We start from the raw sequence: 25,296 nt of genomic DNA on the forward strand, positions 1-25,296 counted from the left end.
GAGGGGGTGGCCGGCTCCGGAGCCCCCTCCGCGCCGCCCTCGCCCGCGCTGCCCGTCCGCGAGCACGGAGTTCGCCGCGACCCGGAGCGCTGCGGATACAAAGGCGCCGGGCCGAGCCCACCGGCACTTGGCGGCGGCGGTGAGTGCGGGGCCGCGGGGGCGCGGGCAAAGTTTGCCGGAAAAAGAAAGGAGGACGAGAAACAGGAAGGGAGGACAATCGTGCGGGGGGCCCGGGGGTGCCCGGTCCCTGGGCGGGCGGGATGGCTGCTGGGGGACGGGGCGGGGGCTCGGGGCACCCCCCTTCCGGTCCGTTTTCCCACCGCACGGCGGAGTGCCCCCCCAACTTTGCAGACGGCCGGGGGCTCGTGGGGAGGGGGCGGAGCCCGGGCCTGGAGAGCCAGGGACTTTCCTGGGCCCGGGGCCCCGGCGGGGGCCTTGATGATCCCGGGGGAGCCGGCTGAAGCCGGAGACCGGGAGTGTGTGTGGAGGTGGGGGGAGAGGCAGTGCAAGGATCGGAGTCTGGAGGTACTGGAGTGGGGAGGTGTTTAGGGGTGCAGACACACCTTCAGGAGTGTGGGAGGGCCGGGGCAGGTATGCATTCGGGGTGTAGTGTGGAGTCTGGGGACCGACCGGGGAGAGCAGAGGGGGCGTGTGTTGCTCGAGGCGGGGGCTGGCGGGCACCGTGTACGGGGGCCCAGGGACAGGCGCCAGCGACCCACTGCCCACTCAGATGGACCCATTTGGGGGACCTGGGGGCTCTGCATTAGTGAGTCTTAAAGCATCAGTGGAAGCTCAGCGTGCGTGATTGTGTGTGTGTGAGTGTGCGTGTGCGCGCGCGCCGGGATGTGCTGCGTGTTCCTGCAGGTGGGCCCCTGGGTCTGGAGGTGTCGCCGTTTTTCTGTGGCGGTGTGTGCACCCGGAGAGCGGCGGACCACGGATCGGCCTGTGCCTGGCTGTGCATTTATGTGGATACTCAGGGGAAAGGGGCGTGTGTCTCTGTGTGTGAACTGCACAGGGGTTTCTGGGAAAGAAGGGTGTAGGTACTGAGGAAGGTGGGTGTGTGAGAGCAGAATGGGGCACACCTGGGTAGGTGTGCGTGCACCTGTGCAGCGGAAGGGGGGCGAGCGAATCCGTTCTCCAGTGTGGACCCTGCCTTGATGGGTACGTAGCAGTCTGGGTACTGTCTTAGGCGTGTGTGGGTTTCTGAGTGTGTTTTGGGGGTATATCCTCCTGACTCTGCAGGCAGATTTTCCTGGGAGAAAGCCCGAAGGGACAGCTGTCTGGATGCTTCTGAAGCTTCTCAGATGTGGCTTTCTCCCGGGTGCTCAGGGAGAGCTTTTAAGTATCTGAGACCGGCAAGTGGGAGTGAGTGGGCCTTAGTAAGAGGTGCCTGTTTGGCGAGGTGGGTTTTTCTAGAAAAGGGCGTGTATTGTGGGGCATAGAGAGCAGGGGTTCTGGCTGTAGTCCTAGAGGAATCGGAGGCCCTGGAGGGGTCAGGGAGAGAAGGAAGAGGGGCCTCCCTCACCACATTCTTGGCTCTCCAGGGCCCAGGCTCAGCCCCCTAGGCCACAGTTGTCTTGGAAAGCACCCTGCCGTGGAGTCCTTGACTTCAGAGTCCACGAACTCTGCCCTGCCTCCAGGACCCTACAGTTCCTGAGGACCTGGGATTTTGGGACGGGCTGGAGGCCAGAGGAGGCCAGAGCAGACAGCCTGCTGGAGGGATGAACAGCGGGGTGTAGAACGGGGGGGGGGGGGGGGCGGTCCATGGGGTTGAGAAGGTGGCGTGGGAGCTCCGGGGAGCCTGGGGTGGGGGGATGGGGGTTCCTTAAGAGTTTCTGCAGGTGCGTCTGTGTAGATCCCTTAGTTTCCCTTTTCCCTGGTGAGGAGCGTGGCGGGGGTGGGGCTGTGGTCTGGGGCCCAGTCTGAGGGTGAGGACCAGGAGCTGAGGCAGTGAGGGGGCGGATGACTGTGTGTTGGGGAGAGAGAGGGTGGGCACCCCTTGGAGGCCGTCCTCACCATCCTGATAGTGTGGCGGGAGGTCACCACTGTCCGGGAAGTGGGTGTACCTCTCCCCACAGAAGCAGTGTGTACCCCCTTTGCCTCTCCTCTCTCTTGTCCTTTCTCTTTTGGGGTGAAGGGAAGGGGCTGATCTTGCACACTTTGTCCTGCCCTCCCAGATGCTGCCCTGTCGCTCGCAGCGGTGAGGGTGAGCCACCCAGTTTTAGGGGCTAAGGTGGTGACCACGCAAGTTTATCAGGGTCTCTGAGGAACTACAATATTGGAATGTCTGAGTCCCTAAAGGGTACGTACCATTGGAATGTTCTTTCTCTAGTCCCCAGGGCTCCCCGGCTTTCCTAAAACTTGGGGATGAGGGTAGTGGGAGTTAGAACATGTTGGGACTAGGGCTGTGGGCAGAGCAGAAAGGACCAGATGCGTGACACCCCCAAGCCGGACACCTGATGGGGTGGGCTCCTGTGGTGAGCAAGGCTCTTGCATCTAGGACGGGGGGTTCTGGCTCTCTGCAAGCTGGTGGGGCGTCCTCCCAAGGAGGCGGTGTTGTGCTCAGAGGCTGGCAGGGGCCGTCTCTGGGACCAGTGGCCACACTGGCTCCTTCTGCCCCATTGTCTTGCTCCTGCCCGGTCATTCCACCGATTCCTCCAAGACAGGCCTCTCTGGTGTGGCCCTCAGCAAATTCTGCTCCTTCAGAGTCTGAGGAAGGGCCCCCTTTCCTAGCCCTAGAGCAGGACAGACTTTTATCTGTTTATCTGGCTTCCCAGAGGCCCTTCTGGCTAGAGAGGGGGGTATGTACTTGGCTACCAGAAGCTTTGGGGGGAGAAGAGGGATGAGCTCAGGGACTCTCCTCCTCCTCTCTGAGTTGGAGGGACTCCTCTCTGCTCTGTTGCGCCTTGTGCCCCCAGCAGCTCCCTACACGGCGTTGGTTGGAATTAGTCCTTCATGGTGCCCTAATGTGGGGCAAGTTCTTAAACCCCATTCTTTAGCCTGTTGTGTATCTTAGGACACCGTCCTCCAACCCCAGATGGGGCGTTCCTGCAGGAACCCCAGGCCCCTGGTGGCGTCCTTGCCTGGCTCTCGGATTGCTTCTGTCTTCTCAGTTTTGCCCCTTCCTAGTTCTGAGACCTCAGACAGAGGAGTTAACTTTTTGAAGCCTCACCCGTGAAATGGAGTTAATAGTACGCCCTACCCCTTTGGTTTATGAGGCTAAGTGAAGGCACGGAGAGCCTCCGCACGGCGCCTGGCTCCTAAGGGAACACTCGTGCCCGTGAGCCGAGTGGTTCAGGGTCTCGCTGATCATGATGGGGGGCAGCGCTGGGTTGGGGAGCAGAGCGAGGCGTTGGCCCGGCTCTCCTGGCAGGCCACGTTGGGCACTGCCCGCTGTCTGCCCGGCGCCGTGGGGAGCGCCGGGGGGAGAGGGGCGGATGAAACGGGCTTTCACAGGGAGACGTGCGGAAACACGTTGAGCCGCTGCAGCCCCGTGAGTACTGTGTGGAGGTGTGTTCTGGAGGCCACCGGAGCCTGGAGCCAGAGTGCTCGGGTGTCCGGGAAGGCTCAGGGAGGAGATGTGCCGTTCGCTGGCTGTGTTTTTGAACAGGTGAAACTCACATAACATAAATTAACCATTAAAAAAAAAAGAGATTTTATTTGATAGAGATAGCGAGAGCGAGAGTGTACAAGCAGTAGAGGGAGAGGGAGACGCAGGCTCCCTGCTGAGCAGGAAGCCCGATGCGGGGCTGGATCCCAGGACCTTGAGATCGTGACCTGGATGCTTCGCAGACGGAGCCCCCCAGGTACCCCTGAAATTAATCATTTTAAAGTGTGCATTGGCATTTAGTACATTGGCAGTGTTGTCCAAGCGTGGCCTCTGTCTGAAAGTCTTTCCCCCACACCGAAAGACTTGTCCCTACAAAGCAGTTGCACCCCTGCCCCTGGCAACCACCGGTCTTCATTCATTCAGAACATTTACCTGTTCAGGATGTTTCATAGAAATGAAATTATACAACGTGTGACCTCTTCTGTCTGTCTGCCTTCCCTGGGCACGTGCTCTTCAGGGTTCCTCCCTGTGAGACTAGGCGTCAGAACCTCAGTCCTTTTCACGGCTGAATCGTATACCATGGTGTGGATGGACCTTAGCAGGTTGGATAGTATGAGCTGGGCAGACAGGGCGGGGCCCGCGGGGGGCTCTGCAGGTCCAGGCTGTGTGTGCCGGAAGGATCGGGGGTGTTGGTGAGTGGTACGCAGCATGATACTGTTGGATCTTAGGTTAGGGTGGGGATCTGGCCTCAGTTTCCCTCCCTGTAAAAGGAAGTACCCTGAGGTTGGTGGCGTTGGAGGTAATAGGGAGGGAGAGTCTGGGATCCTGTTGCCGCTTCTCAGGGTCTACGTGGAGGATGGGACTTTCTTGCCCTTTCCTCGTCTTTCCCCGGTGGTTCCCTCCTGTTCACATCTGCCCTCTTTCCTGTGGGTACCTGTCTTTCGGCTCTACCGGCTGTCAACTTCCCCATCTCTGAATTGACCTGACATTTCTTCTCTCACCATCTCCAGGTTGGGAGCCTTGTTCACGGGGAGGTTTTAGTAGCGGAGGTGAGGGAAAAGCCTGGGCGTGAATCCTACTCAAACCACCTCCCCCCACCCCGCACTGCAGCGCCCCCCCCCCAGCCTTCCCTGCTCTAGCCCGCCTCCTGGTGACCTGACCCAGACAGCCCTCCTGTGATCCAGAGAGAAGTGAGGTGGGGCGAGGAGAATCTTTCTGTCCCTTGCTCCACGCTGCTTGGTTTGGAGTAGGAGGCAGAGGCCTTGTGTGGTGGAGCCCTTTGGAAACAAGGTGTTGCTGTGTCTGTCTGGTGCCCCTGGTGAGGCTGGTAATTATAGACAGGACAGCCGGGAACGGGTTTAGGAGAAGCAGGCTTGGAATCAGCAGAGCCAAGGACCTCCTGGTGATCAGGGTGGGCCGTGAGGGGAGAGGAGGGAGAAGCTGGGGGCTGGGGTGGGATGGAAGACTTGGGGTCTTCCCCAGCCCCTGCACACACAGCTGGGCTTAGCACCTATGGGAGAGTGGGGGGGGTGACTGGAGCCCGGCCCGGTTTCTGTAACCCAGTCTCTGTAAGTGTGGAAGGAGGGAGGAGAAGAGGGGGATGGGGGGACTGGGGCCAGCCCCCCACCCTCAACCCAGGAAGGAGACAGAGAACGGGAAGAGGGGTTCTGGCTGCTCTCAAAGTCAGTGCTTGGCTGTGGTGGAATTAGGTCGGGGTCCCTGGGGGCTGGGGCCAGTGCTCTAGCCAGAGGTGATTCCGTCTTATTCTGGCTGGGGTCTTTCTCACAAGGAGGCCATAGGAACCGGAAGTGGGATGATGGCAGGTGCACCCTGTAAAGGAAGAAGAGGTGGGAACTGACGTTTTATTGTTCCCGACTCCATGATGTTCTATATATGTTATTTTGTGGAAAACTCTTAACCTTCTGAAGTAGGTGCTATTCCTCCATTTTACTGGCCTGAAAACTGAGGTTTAGAGAAGGTGAGCGGCATGCCCCCCGGAGGCTGCGCTGTGTCCGCCACATGTCGGCTCTTCCGTTTCCCACAGCGCCCCTTCCGCCTGCCCCTGCCTCCTTCCGGTGGAATCTGACTTGCTCGTTATTGCCTTTAATCTTGAACTTGAATAGCTGGCCCGTCTCCTGGAAGGTGGACATGAGTTTCCATGTCAGCTCCAGGAGAGACGGCTGCGTCTGAGGCTGGGCCTGGGGGGGTCTCCTGGAAGAGCAGCACCTCCTGGTCAGGAGCCGGGGGCAGGGCTGCAGCCTGGGCAGAACCTGTCCAGGGCCCGGCCTCTTCCTCTCTGCGGGCCCCTTCACACGTGGCGGGCGCTGCCTGCTCCAGCCCGTGGGGTCTTGTCTGTGATTGAGAGGGGCCGGGCCTTGTTGTTTGTAGTGTTTTCCAGCAACCCCCCAAATATCCCTCGGACCTCCACTTTCATCAGAGGGCTCCTGGCTTCCCGACCCTGGGCAGAAGATAGTGTGAGTCTGCGGAGGAGCCTCTGGCTTTTTAGGGTAACTGGGGGTTGGACGGGAACAGGTGCAGAGCCCGAGGTGTGAATGCGGTAACTTAAAAAACAACTGAGTGTGAACAGAGACACTTGTTTTGTCACGTGCTTTGCTCCAGGACAGGAGGTGGCAGATAGAAGGGCTGGGGTCCACGTGAGTTCTCCCGATCCCGGCTCCTTCGGAAGAGGGACACCTCAGGGGGTGACTTGGTCAAGATGGTGGAGGTCAGTTGGTACGCGGGCCTGTCGGCTGGCCTGGTTTTCCTGTACAGGAGCTGGGCCACTTGCCGGATCTCGGTCCCTGGGCCGAAGTGCGAGGGGAGGGTTTCCAGAGTGGGGAGAGCCAGGCCTGCCGCCCGCGCCCTCTGTCCCGCTGCGTCACACCCGTAGGCCCACCCTGCTGCTTCTCCCGTACAAACCAGCTTTCGCAGTCTGTGGCCCTCGCTCCCAGACCCCCCACCGCATGTCAGCCCGAGGGCCGCTGGATCCCCTCCCCAAGTAGCCGCTTGCCACCTCCTGCTCCATGGCAGAGGCTGGGCGAGCAGGCCGGGGGCCTCCTGGAGTCAGGGTCGTGGGGGCCTACCCGAGACGGTAGGCTGTGGAGAGAGGCGTTCTGTGTTCCGCAAGGCTGGGGGTGTGGAGCGCACAGGAGCTGATCTGTGAGCAGCCTGCTCACCTCCTGTGGTCCGCCTTCTCCTGTCCCTGAGGACAACTCGAGGTGCCTGTTTTCCTTCTTGGCTCTTCCACAGCTCACCTGCTGGGCAGGTAGGGGCCAGTCCTTCACCCCAGCTGAGGGAGGGAGGAAGAAGTTCGGAGCCTGGCGGGTGGGAATTATGGGGCCAGCCCGTTGGGTGGAAATGAAACCAGGAATCCGGGCACCTAGAAGCCCTGGCTCCCTTCTCCCCGCGCCTGGCACCCTGTCTCCCCTCTGGCCCCCAACCTGGGACAGGTGCCAGAATGATTACTCACCCTTTCTGCAGTCTGCCCTCCCCCGGCCCAGTGTACCCTTCTCCGCTGGCTGAGGCTAGGGAACGGGGTGCTGGGGTGCGGGTGCATGGTGTGTTGGGGGACAGAGACGTTCTGCGAGCAGGGTTGGGGGTGGGGGAGCCAGAGAGGAAGCCATGCAGGTCTCTGCAGAACCTGCCTGGCCGGGGCGGGTGGAGCTAGTGGGGCAGGCAGGAGCCCGTCCCGGTTTCAGAGGGGGCTAGGAGTGTGGGTGTATGTGCGTCTGTGTGTCAGTGTGTCTGTGGAGGACAGACCTTAGATGGAGGAAAACGGAGGAAGTAGAGGAGGAGCGCTTGGCTCTGGCTCCCCCAGCTCCTTTTCCGTGAGATGCAGCCTCAGGTGTCCTGGCCAGGAGCCCGGTGTGTGGGCTCTCCCCAGCGGGGCTCCTTGCACCGGGGTCCGGCCGTGCGCATGTGCGCTGGCAGCACAGTCACCGCGGGGACCCAAGCACAGCCGTCCCTGCTTCTCAGCCCAGGGAGGAGAAGGGTCCTGCCCCCGCCCTGGGGCTGGGAGGATGGTGAGTGAGCTCATGTCTGGGGCTGTCCTGGGAGAGTGCCTGGTTAGTGGGGGTGGGGGGGCCTTCCCAGGCCGGCCCTTTCCTCCTCCTCAGCCCTCTGAGATCCAGCTGCTCCCTCTGGTCTCACCCAGGGACACTGGGACCCTTTTCACGTGCAGGAATGGGGGGAGGGAGCACATCTCCAGTCCATTTTTGGTCTAGGGCCTGGGGCTGTTCCTGGCCTTTCTTGCCTTGATTCTTCTTGTGATGGGGAAACCCAGCATGGCCTCCTGGGACGGAGGGCTTGTCCACCACTGGGGACTGGCTGGGGACTGGCTGGGGGAGCGTCAGGAGCCTCAAGTGGGTGGGGGACGGCTGGGGCAGAAACCAGCCCCTGGAGGGGAAGGGCTCTGGTCTGCGCTGTCTCAGCTTGGGCCTGTATGGTCTGTCCCTTGTCACTGGTGAGAAGAGCGGCTGGGGCAGGGGTCCCTGCGAGTTCTCCCGATCCCGGCCTTATAGTCTTGGCCACTCCGAGGACCGGGCGTCTCATGGAGGAACCTGGTGTCGCTCTTGAGAGGAGCACGCAAAGCCAGAGCTTTAGTGAGGTCTGACGGGGGAGGCCAAACAGGCGTGCCCGAGATGTGGCCGAGGTGTCTTTCTCTGGGATGCGTGTTTTTATCTTGGAACATAGGGTTGCCTCTGGAAGGCCTCCTTCCTCCAAGTTAGTGCTGGATGGGTTCATGCGGTTCTCTTCTGGGAGGAGGGAGAGAAGGGAGCCGGGGACTACATGGGCACAGTTAGGGGTTCTCGTACCTTACTGTCCCATGCGGCAGCCGGATAGGCACCACATTCACTGCCACCCCGGACCCCTCTCCCCACCGCCAGTGGTTGCCAGGGTCTGGATTGAGCACACGGATGAGTCTCATGGCAGAGAGGGGACACCACCGGTCTGAAGGATAGTTATGACTTTGAGTCTCTGCCCTGCCCCCACGAGCCTGCTGACAGGGTAGGGTGCTCTGTCTTCCTTGACAGATTTCTAGTTCTTTGGACACTGGGTGGGGAAGTAGGACCCCGCTGCCACCCAGGAGGGTGGCCAGCCGGCACTTGGCGTGGAACTCACATTGATGTCCGTGGACGGCGGGGCTGTGGGGGTGAAGCTGAAGGGACCACGGGACCAGGGCACTCACACGTCCACACCTAGCTGTGGGTGGAAGCAGGAAGGGGGAGGCCGAGGCCGTCAGACCCAGGCTCTTGTGTGGGATCACAGCCCTTTAAGGGCCAGTGTCCACAGATTGCTCTGTAGGAGGGGTCCAAGGAGGCGATCACTCCCCTTCCTTCCGGGTCTGGGACGGAGGAGAGGAGGGCCCTCTGTCTCAACAGTGGGCCTATCGAGAGCGCTGCCTCATCAGAGTCAGGAAAGCTGTTGGCATCTGTCCTCTTGCCATCTTCTTCCCGCCGCAGCAGGAAGGTCCAGCCCAAGCACCTTCCACGGTGCAGCTGGTCTACTACCCCAGCCCCGTCTTCCCTAGAGATGAGGAATAACAGGTGTTCTCTCTAGGTACACGTTTGTGTCCGGTCCCCTCCGCAAGCACCTTTCCTTTCCGGGCTGAGTCACGCCCCCCAGCCCCACCCGCACCGCTGCCCCGCCTCCGTTCCCCACCCCAGGCCTGAAGGAGCTGGGACTGGGTGGTGGGGTGGCCCTGGTCCAGACGGCGGGTGGAGGAGTTCGTGAGCCTAGCCACCTGGCGTCTGGCCGTCGGTCCCCAGCACCTGCCCCACAACGGGGTGCCCGTGTCTGTGTCCAGTGTCTTGCCCACCTGAGCTGTGCCTCTGAGGGGGGCAAAGGGGAAGGGTCCCGTCTCAGTCTGCCTTTTGGCCAACACCAGCCTCCCCCTCTGTAACCCCCCTACCCCCCCCAAGGCCTTGTTCCCTCTGCCTGTTGCCAGGTTCTGAGTGTATTTTTTCCAAAGGCCTCTGATTGTTTCCTGAAGAAACCCGATCCCAGGGCTCACACAAAAGCTGGGGCTGCCAGAGGAGAAACCCCATTCTCTCCCTCTCTGTCCCTAACCACCCCCCCCCACCTTCACAACCTCTCTCGCTTTGGATGCTGGGTATGGGTTCCAGGACCCGGCTGCCATCACCTAGGCAACAGGGGGCTTTGGTTGCCATGGTGATCAATGTGGGAGAAGCTGGGCAGCCGGGACAAAAGCCCCCACATTCCCCCCCCACCCCTCCCCCCAATCCCCTTGGGATGGTACTGAGACACATTCCATTAATTTTATTTCAGAAAGGCCTTTGGGGGGAGAAGGGTCTTGTTTTTGTGACAGGCTCCCTTCCCTCCCTCTCTCCTCTCTGGCCTCCTTTTAACCCCAGATAATCCATGGTTGGTTTGAGCAGGGAACCGAGTGAGTGTGATTTGTGTGTCTTGGTGGTGGGGGCAAGGTGAACACAACAGGACACGGTTCCCTTTCCCAGCCTCCCAACCGCAAACCAGTCCCCCCCCCCCCCCCCCCCCCCCCCCCCCCCGTCTTGCTGCCCCCCCGGTCCCCCCCCCCCCTCTCCCCCTGTTGGTCTCATCCAGGGCTCCCCTCCCCCACCCTCTTCCCTGGGAACCCGCCCACCCGGGAGACCCTCCAGACCCCTGATTCCTGAGCTGAGGAAACAAGGGCAACTTCTCCCCTCGTCCTCCCTCACCTCCCATCCCTCCCCCAGCCTCTCCAGACTTAGTTCCCTGGGTGCTCGAGGGGACAGCAGGCAAGGTTCTGAAGAACCGGGCTCCTTCGGGCCACTCTGGTAGGGGAAGGAGGAGCACGTTCGGATGCTTTCTGGGGCATCTTGAGTTGGGTTGGAAGGGTGGGTGGAGCAGGCCAGGGGAGCAGGGCGTATGCTGGGTCTTTAATACGTGGCTGGGAGGAAGGTGGGGGCTGAGGCTGAGCAGCTCAGAACAAAGGGCTGGGAGGGGCTGGCACCCTTGTCTGGTTTGAAATTTATCTGTAGGGGAAACACAATGGCATCGGCTTCCCTCCTGGGTGTGTTTGAAGTGGTCCTGGCCAGGGCTGTGTGTGTGTGCATGTGTGTGCGCGTGTGAGACTTCTTTATTTAGTAGTCCCAACAGCAGGATTTATTTATACTATCTCTCTCCCAAGTCTCAGAGGAGGTGTCTGGGGATCGAGCGTGGGCGACCCTGGAGCCAGAGCGTATTAATTCCTTAACTAATTCTAACTGAGCCGTACGGAGAAGCATTTCACCCCAGGGTCCTCACAGCAGCCCCATCAAACACGCATCATTGTTTTCCTGTTGTACTGATGAGCCTACCAGGCTGCAGAGCACAGAGAAGTTAGGTAACTTGCCTGTGGTCACGGAGCGGGTGGCCGGGAGAGTCGGGGTTTGAATGCGGAGCCTCGGACGCGCGTCCCGGCTCTTTGCGCCACTGGCTCCGGGAATGTGAGCATTAAGGGCAAGACTGAGAGGGTGCGGAGTCCAGACCCAGGCGAGGGCAGGTCTGTTCCCCTTCACTTTTCCACCCCCTGTCTGGAGCCCACCTGTTCTCTTGAACCTCACGGTGGAGTTCAGTTTGGGGACGAGAATAGGCTGCAGACGGAGGGCGGGCACCTATGGAGATGTGAGCCCGGAGGAAGGGTTCTCGGGCACTGGGCTGCAGGAGCCCCACGTGTCGTTTGTGGACGGGGCGCCTGTTCACGGCCACGGTATCGAGAAAGGGTTCGGCTTGGGTTGAGGCTCTGTGTCTCTGTCCCCTAAACGTGTGTCGGTCACTTGCTTGCCTTGACGTGGGGCTATGGACAGGCATGGCGAGGCCACGGGGCTGCCTCTAGGGAGCTGGTAGGGGGCCAAGGAATGGGGGATGGACGTCATCTCCCACAGTCATGGCGGGCTCCCTGGGAGTCAGAGCAGCGGGTGCATTCCCAAGGTCAGTGCCGGTTTCTTGCCGCGTGCCCCTGGGAGGGGGGTGGACACAGCCGGGTCTCGGTCGTGCTTCGCGTTCTCCGGTTGCCGAAGACCTGGCTTAGTTGGAGAAAAGTTAACGGCGACACGAAGGCAAGCCCATTTCGGTTCTGAACATCGTTGACTTTATGACAGCATGTGACCTCGAAACGCCCTCCTGTTCTCAGCGCCACGGCAGCCCTTCTGGCCCTCCTGCTCCTCCGGCCTTGTTGGCCCCTTTGCCTGTTCTTACATCCTGGGATTCCCAGATGCCCCCTACGCATTCCTCTTCCCGGGGTCCCACCCGTTCCCACCTCGCACCCCGTCAGCACCTCCAGCTCAGTCTCTCCCGGGTCTGGCTCCTCAGGAACCCCACTGCCTCCCTGACCGCCTGTCTCGTGGCCTTGAACTCAGCCCGTTGGAAACGGAGCTCGCGGCCTTCCTCCCCGGGTTGGCCCCCCCTTCCCCCACGTGACAGCACCGCCATCTGCTCTCTTGCGCGGGCACTCCCTGCCCTCAGCCAGACCCCGGTGGCCCTGCTGATCCTGCCAGCATGTCTCACACACGGCTCTTGTCACCTCCAGGCCTGCACGCCTCCGTCCCCGTGTTCCCACGTCTGCTCTCGTCTCCCCCGTCCCTGCCCGCACAGCTAACATCCTTCACAGGCTTCCCCTTGTGCTTGGAATAAGACGTGAGCTCCTCGCCTGGCCCAGGATCTCGGATAAACTTGGCCCCTGGCTACCTGTCACCACCCTCTTCCTCAGCTCCAGTCCCACTGGCTGTTGCTGGTCCGTGATATTCACCGAGCTCTGCCGCCCTTGGTCTTCCCGAGCGCGCCTCCCTGCCGTTCTCCTCCACTCTGGCTGGTTCGCTCCTGCTCTCCCTTTAGGCTCAGGTGTCATGTTCTCTGAGAAACTTTGCAGAAGCACTCAGTTTCTGGTCGCGGGCCCCAGAGCATCCCTCCTGGTTTTTCTCTCTTTTCCTGTCATCACTGCAGTGGTTAGTTCTGGTTTCCTCGGTCAGTGTGCACCTGCCCCACTCAGCCCGGGAATGCGGTGTCAGGTCCCCGCCGTACCCCCGGGGCCTCGCGGGGAGCACAGTGCACGGTGGTCCCTGAGAGTGAGACCACGGGCTGGCGAGTGAGGCTGGGAAATGCGTGTGTGCATGGCGGAGTCGTGTGTGCGACAGAGGAGGGACAGAGGAGGGACAGAGGGGAGATGGCACCACGTTGACTGTTGGTCGTGGAGGGCTGGGCTCTGGGGGCCCCGGCAGGATGTGGGTGGGGGGTGGGGAAGCAGGAGAAGGAAACGCTCGCTCTGCTCTGCGGAGCGTGCAGAATGAGCACGCCACCCGGAGCGCACACAGCCAGGACCTTGCCTCGACCTTGCCGTTTACGGACGTGAGGCTTTTAGAGAATAGTTCCTGCTGCCTTCTACTCCCCGCTTGCCTCCAACGTTATCCACAGTTTCCATTCCTGATCTTGTCCCCTAGTCTGTGTGCGCGCACGCACACACACACACACACACACACACACGCACACGCACGCACATCCCGTCTCTGAGCCTCAGGAGGAGCCGCCAGCTTGACCCGGCTGTTTGATGTAGATGCTGGCAAGATGGTGACAGGAGCCTTCCTTCTGTGGGCATCCTTGGAAGCCGTGAGTCAGGGGACAAGGAGTTGAGGGGGAAGGAGAGGCCTGGACAGCGGCCAGCTGCCTTCTGTTCTGTGAGGTCTCTGTTGCTCCAGCCTGTTGGCCGGCCAGAACCTGCTCTCTCTGAGCCTTGGGTTTCCTGGCTGAGAATAAGGAAAGCGTTGCCCTGGCTCTTGGCCCCGGGGCGTGCAGGGTCGGGTCGTTCCTAGTGGCCTTTGCCGGCCGTCTTTCCTGCGCCCACTGGCACAGCCAAGGAGTGCTCTTTGTAGGAGGCAAGGTCGGAGGAACTGGGCGCGCTGGACAGAGCGGGAACCTGGAGGGACTATTCTGAGGTCGTGGCGAGGCCGTCTGCAGAAGCCCTTTGGGGATGGTCCTCTTCTCGGCCCTGACTTCCCAGGGAGCTCCAGCTGCTAACCAGCTGCTTCCTTTTCTCAGGAACGCCGCTTGATTTTCTCTGAGATAAGCCCACCCGTCCAGCAAGATAGAGTCCCTCAGGGTGACGGTTGATTTCCTGAAGGTGCCCCTTGGCCTGAAGAAGCCGGTGCTGAAGGAGGCGGCTGTGGGGCCCCCCAGAAGGCCCCAGCCCGTGGCCCTGGAGCGCTACAAGGCACGGCGTTCGGACGCCATGGACACCGAGTCCCAGTACTCGGGCTATTCCTACAAGTCGGGCCACTCCCGCAGCTCCCGCAAGCACAGGTGGGCCCGCGTGGGGGTGATGTGCGTGGTGGAGGGTGTGTTGGGGGTGCGTGAGAGGTGGGTGTGCACGGGGGCTGCTGAGAAGACCCAGGTCCCCCCTCTGATCTTCTGTGCCCGCTCCCCTGGCCTCCTGCTGCAGAGACCGCCGGGACCGGCACCGCTCCAAGAGCCGCGATGGGAGCCGCGGCGACAAGTCCGTGACGATCCAGGCTCCAGGGGAGCCCCTGCTGGACAACGAGTCCACGCGAGGGGATGAGCGGGTAAGCCTCCGTGGGCATGGGGTCTGGGCCAGGGGACTTCAGGCTGCTCCCTGAAGCTGGAGGTCCACCGATGGGGCAGGGCCTGGAAACCTGGGCTCTTTGGACAGAGGTCCTATCAGGGAGGGCATCTGTGTCAGACCTCGTTCTGCTGGTGTCCCAGGGTAGGACCCTGCTTCAGTAGAATTCAGGGAGTTTCTGTAGAGATCCCTTTGGAAGCAGCAGCCTCTGCCTCCCGGTGTCAGAGAGGTAAGGTGACCTGGGCTGTGTCCTGGGAATCGCCTGGCTCCTCTGGGCTGAGGCCAGCCCGGCGGGTGGGCTGGGAACTGCAAGCAGGGGGGCCCTGCGTGGCAGGTGGGGTCTGGGAGTGTGGGCGGAGTTTCCCTTGAGCCGGAGGCGTGGGCACTACCGCGCCCTCTGTTGTTCACCTGCAGAATCGCATCGCCTGGGTCTGGAGGGAAGCAGGTGTGGGCGGAGTCAGCGGAGAAAGGAGGGGGAGAAGGGGCAGAAGGGGGCGCCGGGAAGGACACTGTCATTCCCAGAGGGCCCGTGAGCAGGTTGCTCCTGCTCTAACCTCTGTGGCCCACTGTGCTCGCCAGCAGGGAGGCCAGTGCTGGATTAGGGCAGAGGTAGGATTTGAGGTGACTCTGGGGTTGCCTGTGTCTCACGTGCCTCCCGCGCTTCCTTCTGGGGCTGGAGACTCCCACCTCCCTTCCCCTCACAAGAAATTTGTGTCTGACATGGGGACTTCCTGGGTCTTGGGAGCAGATGAGTACTTAAGGGAAGTATTCTTTCTCCCTCTTTCCCAGTCCTGTCCTCTCCCTGAGACCTGGCCTCCTGAGTTCTTGAAGGGACCCCGAGACATGGTCAGCTCACCTGCTGTGGGGGAGGAGGCCACAAACCCCTGATGCTTGGAGAGGGTAGGCAGCGTGTCTGCGGGTCAGCCTAGAGTGAGGACTAGACCCAGTTCCTCGAGCTGAACGTGGTCAGTGCACACACTTCCTTTCATCAGATCAGACTCTCCTCCCATCCTTCGGAAGGCCCAGTCACTGACCCTGCCAGGCATCTCCTACACCCCCCCGTCGGTGTCCTAGTCCTGAGACGCTGTCCCCATGCTGTCCAGGAGTGAAGAGTGTGGGCACTGATGGCCCCTGGGCCCTGGGGGCTCCTCTGTGGGATGGTGTTTGGCCGCAGCAGATTGCTTGAGTGAACCCCACTCCGAAGGACACTGGGGACCTCAGCCCGTCTACCCCCTTGCCTCCAGCAACAGGCAGCTGCTGTGCTGCAGGCCGACCAGAGACCTGGGGTGGCCCTAAGTGTGTCTGTCTTCATGCCCTACACTGATCACTTGCCTTCCTCCTCCTTGCCCCCCAGGGTCCTCTGGCCTTTGCCATACTGCTTTGTTTCAGGTCACCCCTTAGTCAGAAATCTAAAGTGGCTCTCGAGGTCTGGGGAGTGGTGCTTCTGGCTTAGCCCAGTTTGCACGTGGCCTGCTCCCGCTCCAGCTGGCCGTGCCTGACTCTCCTCCTGGCACGTGCACCCTGCATGTCCTCGGGGCGCCTCAGCTCCCCCTGCCAGCCCCCAAACGTTTGAGTGATTCATGGGGGCCTTGTTAAAATGCAGGTTCCAGCCCAGTCGGCATGGGCTGGGGCCCGAGATGCGCATTTCCAGCAGCTCCCAGGAGGTGTCCGCGCTGCTGGTCCACAGACCCTGTTATGGGTAAATAGGACTTAGGGATTGTTGAGTGAATTCAGTGATTCTCAGTTTTGGATGAACATGAAAATCATCGGGTTTTTGTTTATTATTTTTTTAAAGATTCTGTTTATTTGAGAGAGAGCGTGAGCGAGCATGAGCCGGGGGATTGGCAGAGGAAAAGGGAGAAGCCGACTCTCCACTGTGGGGAAGGCTGGACCCCAGGATCCAGGGGTCATGACCTGAGCTGAAGTCAGATGCTTAACTGACTGAGCAACCCAGGTGCCCCCAAATCATCTGTTTTCTTTTTTTAAAAAGGTGGTTTTCCTCCTGGGTGAGATCTAGGCATCAGTGTTCTTTCCCAAGTTCTTTGCTTTGTGCCCTTTGGTCCAGGTCTCAGAGGTCCCAGCCCTGCAGAGGCCAAGCTTGGCCAGAGTGGATCTTGGTAATGCTTTGGTGGTTGCACATGGGCTGATGGCCGTCTCTTCTCTCTTGTGCTTTGCTGTCTGTCCGCCCTCCCTGCTCCTCCCCACTCCTCCCCTTCCTTTCCCCTATCTCTCCTGTCTCCTCCCCTTCTCCCCTCCTCCTCCCCCACCTCCCTCTCCTCTTCCTTTCCTCCACCTCCTCTTCCCCCTCATTACCCCCTCCTCCTCTCCCTTCTTCTCCTCCCCCTCCATTCTCTTCCCCCTCCTCTTCTCCCTCCCGCTCCTCCTCCCCAACCCCCCTTCAATGCCTCTGCCCCTCCTGCTATAGGATGACAACTGGGGGGAGACGACCACAGTAGTAACGGGCACCTCAGAGCACAGCATCTCCCACGATGACCTCACGCGCATCGCCAAGGACATGGAGGACAGTGTCCCGCTGGACTGCTCCCGTCACCTGGGTGTGGCAGCAGGGGCCACGCTGGCGCTGCTTTCCTTCCTCACGCCACTGGCTTTCCTGCTGCTGCCCCCGCTGCTGTGGCGGGAGGAGCTAGAGCCCTGCGGGACGGCCTGCGAGGGCCTCTTCATCTCCGTGGCCTTCAAGCTGCTCATCCTGCTGCTGGGCAGCTGGGCCCTGTTCTTCCGGCGGCCCAAGGCCTCGCTGCCGCGCGTCTTCGTGCTGCGCGCACTGCTCATGGTGCTGGTCTTCCTGCTCGTGGTGTCCTACTGGCTCTTCTACGGCGTGCGCATCCTGGACGCCCGCGAGCGCAGCTACCAGGGCGTCGTCCAGTTCGCCGTGTCGCTTGTGGACGCCCTGCTCTTCGTGCACTACCTGGCCGTGGTCCTGCTGGAGCTGCGCCAGCTGCAGCCCCAGTTCACGCTCAAGGTCGTGCGCTCCACCGACGGCGCCAGCCGCTTCTACAACGTGGGCCACCTCAGGTGTGGGCGCGGGCCTGAGGGGAGGCTGGGGGTCTGCAGGGCGCATGGGAGAGAGCCGGGCGTGGGGGCGGTGGTGAGGAGCTGGGGGGCCGCAGGCCGCAGTAGGTTTTCAGCAGCGCAGGGTCCTGGGGCAGGTGGGGCTGGGAGTTGGGAATGGGGAGAGAACAAGCAGTGAGCCACTGGGGACCTCAGAGAGGGCTGGACCAAAGAGGAGAAAGGTGTGGGGCGTGAACAGGGGATTTTGGGAATCACTTCCCTGGCCTTCTTGGAGGCACAGCCTTGGTGAGCCCTCAAGTGCGCAGTCGCTGGGATGAACTGACCGGAGGACGGACCCCCAGAGGGAGAGATAACGGGAGAGTTCCTCTGCCCCTCCCCCTGGGCCATGCGTTGTTATCTGGAGCACCTCCTGGTCCCGGAGGGAATCTTGGGGGACTCTTGGGTGGTCCTTTGTGGGGATCCAGGCCCCGTGCCCTTTCTTCCTGGGCTTCAGTGCAGCAGGGAAGGACTAGCAGGCCCTGGCCCCCGGGGAAGGCTTGCGAGCCTGGTAAGTCGACCTTGGGCCCTGAGCCAGGCTTCTTGGAAGCAGCTTGTCCCTGTGCTTGTCCTTTCCTGCCCTGCTGACCTGCCCTGATGTCTCTCTCCCCGGCACCCCTGTCGGTCCCTTCTCTGTCCCCCTCCCGCCGTCTCCCCACAGCATCCAGCGAGTGGCTGTGTGGATCCTGGAGAAGTATTACCACGACTTCCCTGTCTACAACCCCGCTCTCCTCAACCTGCCCAAGTCCGTCCTGGCCAAGAAAGTGTCCGGCTTCAAGGTGTACTCCCTCGGAGAGGGTGAGCGGCCCTGCTCCCCGCCCTCCTGTGCACCCCAGGCAGGGCGCGGTACCTGCTCCCCGTTCCTCTCAGCCTCTTCCCTTGCTTTACCCGGTCCCTTCTGTCATTTCCCGGGACTCCAGGCGGAGGCTTGCTGTCCCCCCGTGCTGTGGCGTGTTACCCCCCGTCCCCCCATTCTGACTTCTCTGCTCACCGGCCCTGGTTCTGAGCCCTCGGCTTTCTGAGCTCCAGGTTCCCCTGCACCGGGGGAGCACGTCAGGACTCCTGCCCTCCAGGGCCCTCCTGGTGGCCGTGCTGTGGGCTCCTCCAGCTGTGGCCAGGAAGGTTGGGGGTGCCAGCTGTATCGCGGGTGTGGGCACAGCCTCGTACGACATGTGAGGTTGCTGTCTCCAGACTTCCCGGGATGGGGAGCCAGCGCACTGAGAGGTGACCGTGCCCACCTGTCCTGCTCCTGTGCAGAAAACAGCACCAACAACTCCACGGGCCAGTCTCGGGCCGTGATCGCGGCAGCTGCTCGGAGGCGGGACAACAGCCACAACGAGTACTACTACGAGGAGGCAGAGCACGAGCGGAGGGTGCGCAAGCGGCGGGCCAGGTGGGTCCGGGCGCCGGCTGGGTGCGGGCGGGCATCTGTGCCTGGCACGAGGGCTGCGGGCTGAGCGTCTGTGTCCTGCGGCTGCCGGGACAGACCCCCGTGCTGTGCTCTGTAAACCCGCGCACGCTTCTCGGCTCACAGTCCCGCAGGTCAGGTCCTCGGTCTGTGTCAGGCCAAGGTCAGGACCACTCCCACCTGAGCCTGGGTCCTCTTCCAAGCTCCCAGGCCCCTGGAATCAGTTCCTTGTCACCTGGCCTCACGGGCAGTCGGGATCGGGCAGTTCGATGTTTCCAGCATCGTCTCTACCTCCTGGAGAAAATTCTTTTAAAGAGCTTATTGGATAAGATCAGGCTGGCCAGGGTCATCTCCTTGTTTTATGATGTTCGCGTCCACTGACTCCGCGCTGCAATTATATTTGCAAAATGTCCCGAGCGAGTGGAATACCCAGGAGTAGGGAATCTGCTGGAGGCGAAGGCATGGGGCATCTCAGAAGTCTGCCCCCCACCATGCAGCAGGGACCTGGCAAACCGTGGGAGCCTTGCCCACAGCAGTGGGCCTGAGGCTGGACTGGGCCTCCGAGCAGTAGCTCTTGGAGGCCTGCTCAGCTGATGGTTCCTTTGACCTGCAAAAAATGAGGTTCTGGCGCTGAGATCTTGGTACATTCTGTGGTACTGTCCTCACTCCTCCCTTTGTCCTGTCCGCATTATTACGTACAATTAAGTCAGGCCTGAAGAGTCTTTCTTGGTACCTGCTGCTGCCGTGTCCCACCACGGCTTGTTGGGATTTCCATGGGGCCTGCGGCAGGAGAGCGCGCCCCGGGATCTGACCACCCACTGTGCCCTCTGCCCCTCCTCCAACGGTCTCCAGGCTGTAAGGGAGGAAGTTATCCCTTTTGTCCTGACATGAGGCTGGTGTCCCCTGCCATAGGTCAAAGACCAGCAGTGCCATTTCTTTTTTTAAGATTTTATTTAATTATTATAGAGGGAGGGCGGATGAGTGGAGGGGTGGAGGCAGAGGGAGAAGCTGCCTCCCCGCTGAGCAGGGAGCCCAATGCTGGCTCGATCCCTGGACCCTGAGCTCATGACCTGAGCCAAAGGCAGATGCTTCACCGACTGAGCCACAGGGCACCCCTGTATGCTTGTAACGCAGATTGACTTCTTTCCCCTGCTTCCCCTTAACACGGTTCTTGAGACGCACCCCTGCTGCGGCAGGTCCGGCGTGTAGCATCTCGTCGCTGCGCCCGCCGTGGGTGACGGGTGACTCCCGCCTCCTCGGCCGTATTTGGATTACAGTCCTCTTCCCTCTTTGCCTGTCTCGATGGACGCGGACGTTTTCATTCTCTGTCTGGTGGCCAGTCGGGGAGGGCTTCGCGTGTCTGTAGCCGTCCAGGTCTCTTGTGAATGGTGGGCTCACCTCTGCCATCCGGCCCTCGTGTTCTTGCCTTTCTCTTCCTGGTTTGTAGTCAGTTCCTTGCAAACCCACCCCCCAGATGGATGTCAGTGTTGCCCCTGCTCTGTGCCTGTTCGTTTGTTGCCCAGCGAAGCGTGACGGGGGGTCTCGGGCAGCACGGCCGCTGCACGCGAGGCTTGCTGCTCTCCCTGAGCCCAGGCCCTAGCGGTCTCTGGCTTTGACACTGGAGTCCCTGCGCTCCGCTCCCAGAGCTCTATAGCTCTTTCCTGCCTTGCCTCCCACCTGCCACTGCACCGTGTGTGTGCACACCCCCCCCACACCCCCATAGCCCAGCCCTTGGCTCAGGTGGGTTTGTGTGCTTCCGGGTCTCCCCACCCCGAGCCCTGACCTCGCTCAGGCTGCTGGAGGGCTGGAGCCGAGGGAAAGATGGGAGGTGGGCGTGTGGTCCAGGCCCCTCCTGTCCCCCAGGCTCGTGGTGGCGGTGGAGGAGGCCTTCACTCACATTAAGCGGCTGCAGGAGGAGGAGCAGAAGAACCCCAGGGAGGTGATGGACCCCCGGGAGGCGGCGCAGGCCATCTTTGCTTCCATGGCCCGGGCCATGCAGAAGTACCTTCGCACCACCAAGCAACAGCCCTACCACACCATGGAGAGCATCCTCCAGCACCTGGAGTTCTGCATCACTCACGACATGACGCCCAAGGTAGGCCCACCCTGCCGCCAGCATCCTGCTGCTCCCTGCTCTGCCCACCTTCCCACCGTGCTCTCACTGCACCCGCCCCGCGGCCCTGCCTTCTACTCCCCCCCCCCCATCGTGGCCTCATCTGTCATCCCTGCCCCCCCATCTCAGCTCTGAGTCAAGTTCACAGGTGCAGAGGAGCAGGGGCGGCTTCTGGACTCTTCCAGGGCCGCTGAGATCTGACTCCCATCTCTCCAAGTTCTGTGCGGTTGCCGTACCGAGTCTCCCCTGCCCCTTCACCACCCCCTTTGTGCTTTTTTTGAGCCATTACCCTCCCCTCTGCTGGATTGTCAGCCCCCTAGAATTGTGTCCTGAGCCACCCTCGGTGAGCAGGGTGACAGCGTCCGTGAGAGCTGATGGCAGGGGAAGGAAGAACCTGGGGGGCTTGTGGCCTACCCTGGTGCAGGCAAGTGGCAGGGCGCAGGTCCTGACCCTGGGGGCACCCCCCTCTTCTGTGGGCTCCGCTTCCCCGTGTTCCATACGAGGGTCTGAAGCAGAGGAGCTCTGCCCCTTTCTGCTCTGTCGTAGACGGTGTGGAAGCAGAGCGTGAGCTGGGGGATTTCGTGGTTGTCTCTGGAAGCCGTGCCCCCGGGTTGGGGGCATGAGGTGGTGGGTGGGTGGGAGAGACGCCCATGTAGCCCCTGGCCCCCCGCAGGCCTTCCTGGAGCGGTACCTGGCGGCCGGACCCACCATTCAGTACCACAAGGAGCGCTGGCTGGCCAAACAGTGGACGCTGGTGAGCGAGGAGCCGGTGACCAATGGGCTCAAGGACGGCATCGTCTTCCTCTTGAAACGCCAGGACTTTAGCCTGGTGGTGAGCACCAAGAAGGTCCCCTTCTTCAAACTCTCCGAGGAGTTTGTGGATCCCAAGTCGCACAAGTTTGTCATGAGGCTGCAGTCGGAGACCTCGGTGTGACCGAGCCGCGGGGCCGGGGGCGCGGGCCCCGTCTCCTGCCGCCCTTCGGCCCCTGCCCCCATTTCCTTTTACTTGAATTGACTCCCTGCCCGTCTGCCCCTTCCTCCTTGGTTGCCCCACGGGAGCCTCAAGAGGCCCCTTTGTCGTCAGCAGAGCCTGGGAAGCTCGCTCTCAGTCCCCAGCCCTCACTTGGTGCCGTCGTGCAGGAATCCGCGCCTCTCCCTCTCTCCCTCCCGGATGGTGGTCTCTCCTGAGAGGGGACAGGGCCCCCCTGAGCCCCCAGCACCCCCCAAACCAGGTTCTGGTAGCAGTTTCCGCCTGTGGCCCCGATGAGATGTCCCGGGGGCCCAGACATGACTCCAGAGAGCCACCGTGCCAAACTTCCAGATGGGGGGTCGTCCACTCCTCCTGCCCACTCAGCTGGCCCGGTACCATCGCTGAGTCCTCGGGGCAGGGTATCCATGCGTCCCCCTGACTCGGCCCGGGTCGGGGGTCTCCCTGCCGTGGTCACTGGCTTTGTCTGTCGGAGCCTCCCCTGCACAGCCACACACATTCAGAGCAAGGGGAGATTCTGCCCTTTACCCCTAAAGTCTCTGCCTTCTGTCTCTGAGTCATATGGTCTCCTGCGACCATAGCCAGACTAGGCAGAAACCCTCTGTGACCACCTTTCCTAGGCCGTGGGGGATGGTGCCTTCCCTCACTGGGTTCGTGCTGGGCAGCCACTGAGGGAAGGGTGGGAGAGACCCTGGGGAACATCGCGGATCCCCACCCTGAACCTGCCTGTACCCTCGTTCCTGCCTTGCTGGGCCAGGTTTCCCCTTCCTGGGGCAGGATGGCGAGTAGACGCCAGCCCTGATTTAGTGGCTTGCCGCCCATAACCTGATGACCCCTGCGGTCTTAGACCAATGCTTTTCTTTCCTCCCTGACCCCCCCACACCCCCGTGTGTCTTCTCTCTGCGCCAGGGACCTGTTGCCTCATCTCGTTTGGGGGGGAGCCGGTAGTTCCTCCTCATCCCCTGCCTTAAGCCCACTTCTTTGCCTCAGGGGTCTCTTTTCCTTGGCTGGCCAGGGTCCCCTCCTGTCTCCCTGCCTGGTTCTCTGGGCGCTTGTCTCCCTCAGTGCTGGGGGGAGGGGCCAGGATCGCCGCCTTCGTGGGTATCTGTCCCTCGCCCTGTCGAGCTTCTGTAGTCTCTACATCCGATCTGAATTCTCTAGAGTTTAGGTCTCTTTTTGAGCAAAATTCACCGGTCTTCTAAGACATATTTTCAATGTAAATCTGAGCCTTTCACTCAGATATGTAGTTTTAGCCAAGGGAACTGGAACCTCCAGCTGGGATCCCCGTGGCAGACCATTGGCGGCAGGGCTGGAGGGTGCCCCCCGGGGCCGGGCCTCTGAGTAACTCGCCGGGCCCCTTCCCGGTCCCATCTTCGGGCAGACTCACTGGTTCTGGGCACGCGGAGTGCCCCCTGGGCTCAGATCCCCACTGGTCTCTGGCCGGGGAAGCTTCCTGCCTGTGGAAGGGCAGCCCTCCTGTTGGCCTTTCCCCTATCCTCTCGGAGAAAGCACATCTGTCCACCCACCACCTCCCAGACAAGGGCTCTTCGGCTTGTGCTGACCGCTGTCCTCCCGGCAGTGGGTTGGGGCCTGACTTAGGCAGTGCCTGAGGGAAAGACGTCCTGTCCTGGGGGTTGCGGGAAGGTATCTTTTGTTCTCTTCAAGGACCGGTTTCCGAGGAGTCCCTCCTGGGTCGCATTTCGAAATACCTCACTATCCTGGAAAATGGGGCCTGGATGGTGGGCAGGAGCGGGGTGTGGTGTGATGGACAGACCCGGCTGGGCGGGCAGACAGAAGGTATCTGGGATCCTCGTTGTGGCCCTACGTTAGGGGTGGGGGAGTGTTTCTTTTCAGAACCTGCCATGTTTTTAATCACTGTGATTTTTTCATTCCTTTTTCCGAAAACAAAAGCAAACTTTCCCCCAACTCTCTAAGCACTAAGGGCTGTGACTGAGAACGGTAGTGTTTTGGTCCTTTGCGTCGGAACTGTGGTATCTTTGTCTTCTTTGACGATTATTATAATAATAATTATTTTTTTTTAAAATGTCAGGATGAGTTGTCAAGTGTTCGGCTGTGTGTGTCCTTTGCTTCTCCGCACGGGGAGCTGTCTTCATGCTGTGAACTGCTGCGGGGCGCGCCGCGGGCCCAGGCCCTCTGGGCACTGTCCCCCTGCTCCTCCGCTCCTGCCACGCTGGGGTTTCCTCTTCTCCTGTGGGGGCCACACCTACCTGTGGCCCCTCACCGCTCCCCCAGGACCCTGGGCGGGCGTGTGGCCGGGTCTCCAGCATTCCCCAGCTCCCCGCCACCAGCGCCCCGGGGACGCTGCATGTCAGGCCTTCACCTACCTCGCCACGCCGCCTGTCCCCATGGGTCCCATTTCTCTTACACGACCCTTCGTGCTCCGTTGACTCGTTTTTTTTCTTTTTGATCCTTCCTTGTTTCCGCCCATCTCTGTCCCATCTGAGCCTTTTATCTCGCGCTCCACATCCCAACCCTGCCACGGTACCTGTGAAGAGGCAGTGGGACCCCTCAGAACCTTCTCATCTGAAATACCCCTTCCCAGAGTCTGCGCTTCTCTGTGGGGCCCGAGGAGCTCCCTCACCCCTCTGCGCTGTACGTCCGTCCGTCTGTCTGTCTGTCTTCTCTTTCCCCTGCCCTTCCCCCAGGGCAGCATCTGCTGACGGATTCCGTCCTGGTGTATGACTGTTGTGATCTGTTGTTCTGTGCGCGAAAGGAAGGGGGCTTGTTTTGGGTCCCTTCCAAGTGAGATTGTAAATGTAGAATTGGCCACTGTTGAATCTAGGTTTTTTTTTTTCTTTTTTTTTTCATTTCTTTCTTTCTTTCTTTCTTTCTTTCTTCTTCTTCTTCTTCTTCTTTCTTCTTCTTTTTCGTTTTTCTTTTTTTGGGTTACAGCGACCTTGTGCATGCATGTAGAAAATTGTAAAATGTAAATTTTTTTTAATATATAAAAAGCTTGTTTTTACAGTTTGCAGTGGATCGAAACATAATGGCAATTTTAGGGGTTTTTTTTTTCTTAAACATAGGAACTAAAACTGTACAAATTTTTTTTATATAAAATAAAGACATTTGACTTTTGTGGGGGCATTCTGCTGTTTTTCTTTTTCTACTGGAGCAGGAGAAGTTGTTGGACAAGTATGTGCTCCGCGTAGGGGGAGAGCGGCCAGCAGGGGGCAGTGTGAACTCACCATTGCTCTGCTGCCTGCCACCCCCCCCCCCCCCCCCCCCCAGGCTCTTGAGACTGGAAACTACCCGCTCCAAACCCAGATTCCAAGAAGTGAAGATTCCGCTGCTCCCTGCGTGGGTAATCAGGATAGGGAGGAAGGAAAGATTACCTTCTGGGTGGACCCGGAGTATTTTCAGGAAGTTGGTGATTTCAGTCAACAGTGGTATCTCGTCAAATCTCACTGGGAAAAATTCCTGAAGTATCTCTCTTCTAAATATCTTCTCTCTCTCTCTCTTTTTTCTTTAATGATTTTTTTTTTTTTTTTTTTAATTTGAGAAAGAGAGCACAAGAGGGAGGAGGGTCAGAAGCACTCCCCACTGAGTAGGAAGCCCGATGGGGTCTCGATCCCAGGATCCTGGG

General features: G+C 60.6%; 1 protein-coding gene across 5 annotated transcripts; it reads left to right on the forward strand.

Annotated features, from left to right (window-relative positions):
• Positions 1-23,401, forward strand: LOC111138982 (VANGL planar cell polarity protein 2). 5 transcript variants are annotated; one of them, XM_022491037.1, is made up of 8 exons: positions 1-139; positions 13,580-13,840; positions 13,980-14,100; positions 16,543-17,150; positions 17,845-17,981; positions 18,375-18,576; positions 20,455-20,686; positions 21,378-23,401. In XM_022491037.1, exons 2-8 carry the CDS (start codon positions 13,770-13,772, stop codon positions 21,636-21,638), a joined length of 1,632 nt encoding a protein of 543 aa, XP_022346745.1. In that variant the 5' UTR covers positions 1-139; positions 13,580-13,769; the 3' UTR covers positions 21,639-23,401. The 5 variants fall into 5 exon arrangements, with proteins under 5 accessions (XP_022346745.1, XP_022346747.1, XP_022346746.1 ...); XM_022491039.1 differs by lacking the exon at positions 1-139 and adding an exon at positions 1,909-2,302; XM_022491038.1 differs by lacking the exon at positions 1-139 and adding an exon at positions 5,185-7,572.
• The last annotated feature ends 1,895 nt before the right edge of the window (positions 23,402-25,296 follow it).

This window comes from Enhydra lutris, unplaced genomic scaffold, assembly GCF_002288905.1.
Source record: "Enhydra lutris kenyoni isolate GAN:26980312 unplaced genomic scaffold, ASM228890v2 scaffoldscaffold94, whole genome shotgun sequence".
In the NCBI taxonomy this organism is placed as follows: Eukaryota; Metazoa; Chordata; class Mammalia; order Carnivora; family Mustelidae; genus Enhydra; species Enhydra lutris.

Coding starts and splice junctions, on each gene's coding strand:
- LOC111138982 (XM_022491037.1), top strand. CDS start 13,770: ATGGACACCGAGTCCCAGTACTCGGGCTATTCCTACAAGTCGGGCCAC. Junction 13,841..13,979: donor CGCAGCTCCCGCAAGCACAG/GTGGGCCCGCGT, acceptor CTCCTGCTGCAG/AGACCGCCGGGACCGGCACC. Junction 17,982..18,374: donor GGTGTACTCCCTCGGAGAGG/GTGAGCGGCCCT, acceptor TGCTGTCTCCAG/ACTTCCCGGGATGGGGAGCC.